The following is an 11,674-nucleotide window of genomic DNA, read 5'->3' on the forward strand; positions in this document are numbered from 1 at the left end:
CCATGGTCTCAATAATTAAATTGCCATGGTACCTACAATATAGAAATGGCATGGTGTGATTAATAAAATGTTCATGGTCTAATTGAAAAACTTGTCATGGTCTAAATAATGAAATAGCCATGCTAACTACAAAAAAATACCATGCTATAATTAATAAAATTACGATGGTCTAAATAATATAATTGCCAAGCTACCTATGATAAAATTACAAATGGCAAGTTTAGAACATTTTATCCTCTAAAAGAACATGACAACTTTTGGGAATTGTTATGGGCACATGGCAAAAATTATAAAATTGCACATGACAAGTTTAGAAAAATTGTTCTCTAGAAACATGGCAGATTTTGGGATTTGTAATGGGCACGTGGCAAAAAATAGGAATTTTTATTCTTTCAAAGATGAAGAAAATTTGGAATTTCAGGAAAAATCACACAAAATTTTCAAATGAAAAATCAAAATCACAAATATTTTAGCTTCAAAACATATAGCAAGTTTAATCGTACGTGCTCAAAATCCACTTCAAGTGTCAGCTGGTCTGTACTTCCTTTAGAGTGTCATGAGTTCGAGCCACCCCCACGCACCTTTGGTAGATTTTTTTATAAACTTGAATGAGTGGGTGAGGCTGAAAGAAGAGGATCGGGGAGTATAAAGGAAGGGACGTTCGCGCTAGCAGTTGGTTAAGCGAACGATCCGAAAAACTGATGTGGCATCAGTCTTGCATCGTGATTCATGCCAGGAGATCGAAACGGCAACCAACGCGTTCTCTGGGAGGGACGAAAAAAGTGACATCAAGTAAATAACATTTCCCCAAAAAAGTTGGGCATGTAAAGACCAACGAGCAAGATTTATGAGTCCTTGAGCAATATGATACAATATATTTCAGCGTAGTTTACTAAGAAATGGTTTATTTTCTAAGTCTACTAGGGTAGTTTAGTTTCAGATTTTTGAATAGTTCTTTGTAAGATATTAATATACAATTGAATTTCTCGCACGACGGGCTCTTCACGACATGAATAAAAGCCGTAGATGTCATGTAAATGAATCCCAACTATGAGTTACAATGACTTTCCCCAGAAGATGATCATATGTCACATGTGTCATAGACTCGCTCTTTACTAATTTGGCCACACTTATTTGGAAAGTAGATTCATCTTGTCGGCGGCTAAGGATCTTGTTTATTGTGTTTGTCTCCAACTAACCAGATATATGTGGGAGAACGCCGCGTCCGGGAAGCCAGTTTGCGATAGTGCCGAGAGGGCTGTCACACTGACTGCCATGCTCAATGCAAAGAGCGCAACAAAAGATCATGGAAGAAGATGATGTTGATTGTGCCGCATGGTGGGCGGTGAAGAATATGTCAAGAACGGCAGGTAATAGACCGCGTGCGTTCTATGTTTTTATGTTCTTATATTTCTCGGTGAATCATTTTGTAGATAACCTCTATGAATAATTTATTATAGAGCGTACTGAATAAAATATTTAACCTGATTAATAAGTAGAGACGTTGATGTGTAAATCTTACTTTAGACGATTCTCTTTACAGTAAGTATAATAAAAGGTATATGGCGCGCTTACATCGCAGTTTTGTGTGAAGACAAGAAAAAGAGGAGAGTGAGCTCTCCTGTAGGAGCGCACCTCTACCAAAGATCTAAAAGAAATGTTAGAATATTTTCATCTTTTACTGTAGGAGTGTTAAGGGATAAGTTGCTAGCTAAATAACCATTCATTTTCTTGTAACCATGAATAAAAGTATAAAAAAAAGATACATGCACCTATGTATATAACGTACAAGATCATATTTAGTGTCAGGAAATAGGAAAACAATATACTCACCGCAAGGCGAATAGGGAAAGTCTTTTTTCCTTCGATCTTCGCCGGCGAGCCCGTGGATTCGCCTTCCCTCCGTCTGCCGCTCCTGCGGCTGGTGGCAGGGAGGGTATTCCTCATGGCTCGTCTTAGATAGGTAGGGTTTTGGTTCACGCAAAGGCGGTGCTCAGACGGATGACGGCGCTTCTTCTTCGAGTTAGTCTTTCGGACTCTGATCCTCCTCAAGTTCGTTCATCGGGACGGATTAGACGGAGCTCCAACGTAGATTCCTGCCAGTTCCTCGGAGCGGCGAGGTTAGGTTTTCTCGTCGTGCATACGCAACGACAAGATTTGGTGTCAGATTCTTCAGATCGATTCAATGATACAATGGCGACGACTGCAACTCCCGAACGTTGGTCCTTAGGGGCACGTGCACTAAGACTTCCCGGCTGTCATCGACAAGGTCAGGCCGGCTCCGGTATGGGAGCGGCGACAACGGCGCGTCGGAGGCTCGTTTTGGCAGAGGCAATGGTCATTCGGTTGTCCATGGACCTCGATGCAATTTTATTATGTTTGCGATGCTATGTATTTTCAGTGAATCTTTATAATAGATCCGATATATTCGCAAGAAAAATAAAAATACAATATCCTTAGTCTAGATTGATAAAATAATGCACAACAAAAGATTTAGTCATGGATTACATGACTGATTTCCCTTAGTGATTATTAAGATGTTATATAGGAGGGCTGAGTTAGGCAACATGCCTGATTTCTGATGGCTATAAATTTGCATGCTTGATATCCACATTTTAATTCATATGGCTATAAAATAACATTTTATAATTTGCGGATGTTATTATAAATACTGTACAAATAACACGCTTGATATCAACATCCCCACCTGATTGAATGCGCAAGTTACTTGTACAAGAGGGCTGAATAAGATGTTATAGCCGTCTATGATTCAAAACTCGGATTTAAAACTAAAATAAGACCACAAAGAGCAAAATTATAAATAGCACTCTTCATAACACATTCGTAAACTTCATAATTAAAAGTAGATAGAACTTACTTAGAGCTAAACAAAAGCTAAAATTAGTCATTTAAGCTAAAACGAGCAATAACCCTAGTCGGAGTCGAGGTTTATCATCGTCGGCATACCGGATCCCACCGCTTGGGCGTCAAGGGTGCCCCGCCACATCACCGACGCATCGCCGAAGTCGTCAACGACGCGGTCGGCCTTCGCTCACGCTCGTCGGTGATGGCCAATAATATAGTCAGCTGGTGGCTATATGATGTGGGGGACGTCTACAATCAACACTTACATCTATGCCATCCATCTCCGATCCAACGGGTCAGACTATTTTTCTTCTTCTATTTTTCACCACAAGCTCTGTTTCTATTTTGCAAAATAGTCGTCCGCCCGTGACTCCTCTTCTTGGTCCCGAAGCCATCCACGCGGACCGCGCCTCCTTCGCTCGCCATGGCGTCCAGAGATCTCCGACGGCTGCTCGACGGCGCAGCCCTCGTCGCCCGCGAGGCCGCCAGGCGCTCTTCCGGCCCCGACATCCTCAGGTCCGCCCTCCTCGCCGCCACCGACCTCGCCGGCCTCACCAGGGGCACCCCTCGCCGCCCGCAGCCCGTTCCCCTTCCTCCTGAATCCCACCCCGAGGGAGCAGACTCATCTCGCCCCTCTTCGTCCTCCGTCGTGTACTTCTCCCACGACGACGCGTCGCCTCTCGAACCCTCATTGGAGCAGCAACCCCCGCCCCAAGAATCCCTCCACCCCGCCCATGCGCGGGACATCACCGGCACCCATTCAACCGCCGCAGCCGCGGCTGTGGCTGAACCCGAAGCCGTGGCGGTAGCTAGACCCAAAGACGAGGCAGTTCGCCCTGAGGTTTCACCGTCATCCACGCCCACGCCCACGCCCTCGCCCTCGTCCTCGTCCTTGCCCCCGCCTGCGCCTGCGCTGGTGGAGAAGAGGCGCCGGCCAAGGGAGCGGAATGTTCCCTCCACACCGTTCACCCGAGCCCTCGGGTCAGTATATTACACTTTGCAACGATACTGACTAAAAGAAATGTTTATTGTTGTTTACTTGTATATATGCATGTATGAATCAAATGCCACTAAATCTTCTTCTTTCTCGATGATGTGCCGAAAACAATTAAGGTTTGCAGGTCTGGGTGCCGGGCTGGCATGGGGAGGTCTACAGGAATCAGCCCGGCGGGTGATGTATGGTACACCTGTTGGGGACGGCAATCGGTCAGCACTCTCGCCGTTCTTGTCCGACCAGAACGCTGAGCGTGTTGCCCTTGCGCTGTGTCGGATGCGGGGAGCGGCGCTCAAGGTGGGGCAGCTGCTGAGCATCCAGGACGAATCGCTTGTGCCCCCGCCGGTATTATTTGAAGCTGATGCTGCAATGTTTTGGGTTTAGCCTATTGTTATGTGCCACTGAATTTGTTTGCTGATTTTATGTAGGTGTTGGCAGCTCTTGATATTGTTCGTCAAGGTGCCGATGTTATGCCGAGGAAGCAGCTGAATTCTGTCCTTGATGCCGAGCTTGGTCAAGGTTGGTCCTCTAGGCTGAGGAGTTTCGACTATGAACCTTTGGCAGCAGCGAGTATCGGACAGGTTGGTCTGCCTGAGGCAACTCCCTTATACTTTAAATAATTGCATACATAATTGAAGTTTTGAGTTTGGACGGTCATCAATATTTCAACACCCACTGAAGCTAATATAATATTTGTTCCTTCTTTTTTATCAGGTCCATCGGGCGGTCTTGAAGGATGGTTCGGATGTTGTGATGAAAATACAATATCCTGGAGTTGCTGACAGTATAGAGAGTGATATCGAGAATGTTAGGCGACTCCTGACTTACACAAATCTCATCCCTAAAGGTCTTTTCCTTGATAGAGCTATAAAGGTAATTTTAAAATAAATTATAAAGCAACACAGATCATTCACTATCTTTTTTCTTTTCTTATTTTACATATGCATACTATTTTGACAGATATATTTGTATGTCCAAACCATGTCTCTCAAAATAGTATTTGTTCTCAAATGATTGTTGATCTGTGCTTTGGTCCTGAGGTTGCACGGATAATTAGCCGGAGACCAAGGCTGGCGGTGTGGGGTAGCCGTGGTCGACTTGGTAGGCAGCAGGAGATTGAGAAACTAGAGAATTGGATTGGATCCAGAGAGCATATGGGGAAGAGAGATGTCACATGGTCGGTGATTTGTGGAAGGATTAAGGGAAGACGATAATTGTGGGCAGTAGGAGGATGTGGCCCTGGACCTCTACCGCTCCACGGCGCTACGCCAGCCATGATGGGGCTTCCGTGTAGCGAAGGCAGTGCTGGAGAAGGGAGAGGGATAGTTGAGATCTGTTATTGCTTGCCTGTAAGGAGCTAGAGGTAGTCATGATATAGCCCATGTACATGACTTGAAGCCTAAGTTCTTATCCTAACAAACTTGGGAACAAACTCTAGAGAAGGATCCTACTCTCTCCGTCCCATATTAACTGTCGTTCAAATGGATGTACATGGACATGCTTATGGGACGGAGGGAGTATTACTAAATTAAAAGGATACAGATTAATTCTCGATCTATCTGCTGATGGCTGCACCAGCTGAAGGCCTCACCTGACAGAGACTTACCTTATAGCCTGATCCAGAATGATACAATGGACATGCTTATGTAGCATCACGTAGGACTCAATTAAACTAGGACTAAATTGCCAAGGACATGGATTGTACTTTCTAACTTAACCTATAATTCCTATGGCTGGGCTCCTCAAGCATTGGCTGCTCCTTGCTGAATCCGAGTTGATCTCTGCCTGTGCAGAGTTGCAGTCAGATTCATTAAGCTGCCCCTGATCTTGTCTTGCTGGCCGGGCAGCTGCAACTCTTCCTTAACCTTATATTCCTGACCCCTTACGTGACTATCTTTGAACTACCTTGACATCACAACAATCATACAGCAATATGCTATTTGCTATGTGAAGTAGTGTACAGAAGAGTATGCGAACACCGACTGCAGATGCTGTAGCCTATATGCGAAATGATCAACCCAGGTCATCCATCCTTACTTAAATTTCAGCTATATCAAAATGAAGTATGAAAACACTGAAGCCATGAGAAAAGTTACTGTCATTCATAGTCTTTCTCCGCACGTTTCATGATCTTATGAGTTCTGAACTGAAACAATGGTATTCTGAAATCTAAACAACTTAGGTTTCCAATACTGAGCTAAAATTGTTGCGAATTCATGGATGACAGCATAATTTCTTCCGTTTTCATATTATAACAGGTTGCAAAGCAAGAGCTGGCAAGGGAATGTGATTATTTCTTAGAAGCAAGCAACCAGAAGCGTTACAAAGAGTTGCTCTCTGATAGTGAGGGCTATTACGTCCCTAGGGTCACTGATGAATTGTCGAGCAAAAAGGTGTTAACATCGGAGTTTGTTCCAGGTACTTTTGATTTTTCATTCTGTGTATTTTTTGTCAATGATGTTGTAGTTTGCGATGCTGTTATAATTTAATAATTTATAGTGATGACACTTTTCAATCCATGCCAATTTTGGTTTAATATGGTCGCAGAAATTGATAAAGGATACCTATTCAGTGAGAACTGTTGTTATTATGCTAATGCTAAGCATTATATACTATTGCCAGACCAAGATTTTGAAGTAACCACAAATACGGACATCCGAAAGCTTTTTTGTAATATCATTTGATTCAGAGCATGAGCCACATCTATATGGCGTTTCATACCGATAAATTGAAGTAACCATATGGCGTTTCATATCTATATGGCGTTCCATATTTGTTCAATAGATAGTTCAACATTGAAAGACTCTTGACATTATTCCAGTAATAGGAATACTCCCTCTTTATTATTTGTCCTTGGGAAATTTGAGCAATTTATGCTTGAATAATTACCATGTCGGCTAAGTGGCAAGTCGGTAACCATTCAGGGGAAAAATTTGCTCTTTCTTATTGCTCTTGAGCTAAATAACCAATGTGGCTGCAAGTTATTGTGGATATGGGTCCAGACATTTCTTAAATAGAGGCAAGCATATAAACTGGAGTCCTGACAAACCAGATATGCTATATATCTTAGTGTCCAATACTGCTGCTGAAAGATATAACCCCACACTCAGCATAAAATCGGACTGCTAATGGATTCCTAGCGAAGTTCAACCGTATTCTAACCATGCTGCCAGTGCTGCTGTGATGCACGTCGCTCCTGCTATCTGGTTCAGTGTCAACAACACAAGTCCTCATATGCTCTGTGTAGACTTCTGATTGACTGAAAGTTAATCCTTGTATTTTAATTGGGACATGAGCACATCTTGTGTATTTTTTATGCTCCCTCTTCTTTGTGCAAACCACTTTCTTATGTCGGGGTCCTCTGACAACTACATCTACATGTTGGTTTTGTACAGGAGTTCCTATCGATAAGGTGGCAGTACTAAGCCAGGAAACCCGCAATTATGTTGGATGTAAACTTCTCGAGCTTACGATAAAGGAGTTGTTTGTCTTCAGATTTATGCAGGCATGTGTTGCTTCTCATACCATTTGTTTAATCCCTAAGTAATAAACATGGTAGACTTAGAGCTTGCTAGTTATATAGACTGCATTGGCATTAGAATTCTAGCAATATTCATTTCGTCATTTATGTTGCGGCTGATGTGAGTTCTAAATTTCTCTCATCCAATCTACTTCCATGAGGTTAAACTGGGTAGTGCAAACAAAAGGTTATAATCTCACGACTCCTTCTATGCAGACTGATCCAAATTGGAGTAATTTCCTTTATGATGATTCAGAAAGGCAATTTAATCTTATTGACTTCGGGGCAGCCCGTGAGTTCCCTAAAAAGTTTGTAGACGATTACCTACGTATGGTAAGCAATCAAAACTTATCTTCATATCCAATACAAAATATGCGCGTTATTTACTGTATTCAAGATGCCCGTCTAAATTGTGGTTCTGCCAGGTAGTTGCCTGTGCAAATAGAGACAGAGCCGGTGTGTTAGAGATGTCCCGCAGACTGGGATTTCTTACAGGTGAGGAACCAGAGGTCATGCTCGATGCTCATGTCGAGGCGGCCTTCATTGTCGGGGTGCCATTCGCAACACCCGGTGGTCATGATTTCCGTGCAAACAACATCACACACAGTGTTTCAAACCTTGGGGCTACCATGTTGAAATACAGGCTGACTCCGCCTCCAGATGAAGTTTACAGCCTCCATAGAAAGCTGTCAGGTGCGTTCCTGGCATGCATCAAGATTGGCGCAGTTGTCCCCTGCAGAGAGATGCTGTTCAAGGTTTACGAGCAATACGATTTCAGTGATGATCACTTGGAAGTGTTGTCCAACACTGGATAAAACACAGGAAAGTGCGCCTATGCCCTCTTGTACTGAAATCATCAAATAGTTACACAGGTTGGTTGCAGCTCATTTTTTGGAGAGCTTTGCAATCGGCTTCTCCCGAGCTAATAATGTGACAAATTATATTCTTCATGTCATGGAAATCGACGTGATTTTGTTTGGTTGGGTCCATTCAAGTTAGGCGTTTTCATTGTAATGTGAGCTTGTGCTCTTTGTATACTATACTGTAATATGAGCTTTTGTCGAAGAAACTGAAATAAAACATGATGAGTTGCTGCGTTCGTTTGCTTCCACTAAGAAGTAAACAATGTATATAAAAACTGTGCTTGCTTTAGTTGTCACAAGACTATTCATTGACAGGCAATTTCATCCCAAGACTTGAGACAAATGGGATTAGATGGATTATCAATTTAGATACTTTGTGCATGGAATGTTTACCATACTTGTGAGTATAGATACAACATTTTGTTGAGGAGGATGCAAGACATGTAAGTAAACTGGAATGGAGGGGAAATCATATTTAATTAAAGCTAATCTCCTTGCATGAGATATAGCCTAATTGCTTGTAACAAGTTAATAGAGAACGGACGTTTGGCTCTCGGCCTCCATGGAGGCCTTTTTTGAAAAAAAAAACAAAATTTGAACTTTCCGGTTTCAAAAAATCTGAAAAAAAATTGTGCAAGTAAGCAAGGATGTTATGTGTATGTGTGTAAAATTTCAGGATGAAAAACGTTGAAATGCGACATGTACAAAAAAACATTCATGGCCTGGGAGGATGAATAGTATCATGTGTTAAAAAACCCCAGATTTGTCTTTTTTGCATAGCCCTCATTTCAACGCATTTTGCCCTGAAAATTTATACCATGTGTGTTATACCTTCATGTATATCTGTGTTTTTTTTCAGAATTTTTTGAAACATAGAAAATATGAATTTTGACAAAATTTGATTCTTTCAAAACTGAGTTCCATGGAGCTCGGCCTCCAAAGACAATATTCGCAAGTTAATACAACTTCAAATTTATCAGTGAAAAATGTATGGGGTCGATCTCTTTTTCTAGGGAAAACTGAGAGGTGACCACCATGTAAGGTGGAGAATCTATGCCATAACAGGAAAAATCTTTTTTTCCTAATCATAAATCTAAATAACCATTTTGTTGGGGTGGTATGAAAAATTCTACACCTAGTTTTAGTGGTTGTTAGTTTTAGAGCAATAACTTCTATCACAACAAGCCAGCTAAAAAGCATGGAGGCTTGGAGCACTTGCGCTTGTGATTGATTCTCAGTATCAGAGCATTCAAACACATAATTAGAGTCTAAAAGAGCATTCAAACATATAATTAGAGTCTAAAGGCAAATCCAACGGGCTTCTCCATCATATGTCCAGACCAAAGAGGCCATTGAACGGGCTCCTCCATTTCAGCCGGGACAGTCTGTTGTCCGGACTTTCTGCCACACCGGCCCAAAACCAGCGTCTTGTAGTAACTGGGTTTGGGAGCTTCGTGTCTGTTTTTTCTTCTTCTTTCCTTTTCTATTTTTCTTTCCGGTTTACTGGTTTTGTTTCGGTTCTTTTTTCTGTTATTTTTGTATTTTCTGTTATTTTTCATCCAACCTTTTAGTTTCAGAATTCATTGTTTTTAAGAATCTATGTGAATTTGTGAACCTTCTTTTAGAATTCATGTTTTTCCCCTTAAATTCATGCACTCTTTCAAATCCATGAACATTTTCAAATTGATGAACCTCTTCAAATTGAATTCGTGAACTTTTAAAATCTGCTAACATTTTTGAAAGCATGAACTTTTATAATCCATAAAAAACCAGGGAGTCAGTTTTTTTTTTACTCTGAACCATTAGCAAGCGAGCGAAGGACCGAGCGAGGGCGCTAAAGGGTTGGCCCAAGTGCGGCTATTCGGTGCTTGACTGGGCCGGCCTGGTTGTTGGTTAGCCCGTTGCTTGAACGTCTCCAGGATGATTGCTTCCCGCAAAGTGCCATCGCCACTCTGAGGCAATCGGCCATGGACCCATGGTTGTTGTTCCCGTGCTTACATGGGATCATACAATTTTCTCAAAATGAAAAAAAGATGGGATCATACAACATGATGTTTGGATCACAGCGACAGACCCACAACCATATCTATGAACTGCCTTGTAGAAAACGGTTGAATTCAGGCATTCAACACTCATATGCGCAGCATATGAGAAAATTGAGTTGGCCAAGAGTGGACCCGAGGCGAGACAGACTACCTCAGCTCAGTAGTGCGGACGAACGATGCAATACAAGGCATAGGTTCGGCTCGGGCTTGTTGCAGGATCAAGTCCATCTCCATTGACTCACGAGGCAGAAGATTTAAGGCATCAGCAAGCAGCAGGAATTCAGAGCACTAACATAACTACTTCGTACACAAGATAGTCCACAGAGCAAATCATCAAGAATTAACAAGCAGAGGTAAGACTAGACATATATCAACCCAGCAATCCAGGATGCACAAAACCAGCACTGCTGGTCCAGCTGCAACAAGGCTCACAACTTCGAATTACCATGCTGTTCATAATCTGACCATTATAACCATCTAAAGGACCAAGGTCCAAGAAGGTTCAAAAGTAGATCCGAAATTCCAAAATACTGCATGCGCAAAAGGCACATTAAGATAAAAGGAGGACATCGGGCTCCCAAGATAGCCACAGCCAGTAGGACATAAGGATTTCAATCTTCAAGGTATCGACATACATTTTGCTTGAGTCATCATCAACCAGCATCGCCAAAACACCCCACAGCTATCTCACCAAGTCTCCAAGTGATCCTACAAGAACAAGATAAAGAAGTGGAAACATTCATCAATATAGTGAATTGGAAATCTGAGTCAAGTCTACCATCTGATCCTGCAATATTTAAATATGAGTCGAATTTAAAAGCTAGGAATGGCAGGCTTTCAATCATCCAACGGGGTACCATCCAAATGCATTAATGCTAGCAGCAGTGTGGAACCACCACGAAAAGGCAAGGCGGCTAAAAAATCATCTCAGGTGCATTCTTGATAGTTTGGAGATACATAGGCTATAGAAAACTAGCAGGTTAATCAAATTGACATTTAGAATTCTAACGAGGGTGCAGGTCCATATCCAGTTATGCAAATCATCCAACTTCTGAATTTACAGCCTTCAGTCCACAATGTTAATTACCTATTATGCTTTGGGAACCGATGCTGGCTCTGTTCGGTCAGCTCCAGCCTTCACATCACTTCCTTCGGAGCTTGGGGTAGACAGAGCTTGATCATTGGGGCCCTAAAGAATTTAAAGCTTATGTAAGTATTGTGACCATGCATCCCAAAACAGTACGATTTCAGTGATGATCACCCGGAAGTTTTGTCCAACACCGGATAAAACACACGAAAGTGCGCCTTTACCCTCTTGTCCTGAAATTGTCAAATAGTTACAGGATGGCTGCAGCTCGTTTTTTTCGAGAGCTTTGCGACCGGCTTC

At 42.3% G+C, this 11,674-nt stretch overlaps 1 protein-coding gene across 1 annotated transcript; it reads left to right on the forward strand.

Annotated features, from left to right (window-relative positions):
• The first annotated feature begins 3,205 nt into the window (after positions 1 to 3,205).
• LOC109734182 (protein ABC transporter 1, mitochondrial) lies at positions 3,206 to 8,531 on the forward strand. The gene is made up of 8 exons (XM_020293397.4): positions 3,206 to 3,846; positions 3,979 to 4,204; positions 4,288 to 4,440; positions 4,574 to 4,732; positions 6,118 to 6,277; positions 7,255 to 7,364; positions 7,596 to 7,712; positions 7,805 to 8,531. Exons 1-8 carry the CDS (start codon positions 3,290 to 3,292, stop codon positions 8,192 to 8,194), a joined length of 1,872 nt encoding a protein of 623 aa, XP_020148986.1. The 5' UTR covers positions 3,206 to 3,289; the 3' UTR covers positions 8,195 to 8,531.
• Positions 8,532 to 11,674: the final 3,143 nt, after the last annotated feature.

Source organism: Aegilops tauschii, chromosome 6 (assembly GCF_002575655.3).
Source record: "Aegilops tauschii subsp. strangulata cultivar AL8/78 chromosome 6, Aet v6.0, whole genome shotgun sequence".
Lineage (NCBI taxonomy): Eukaryota > Viridiplantae > Streptophyta > Magnoliopsida > Poales > Poaceae > Aegilops > Aegilops tauschii.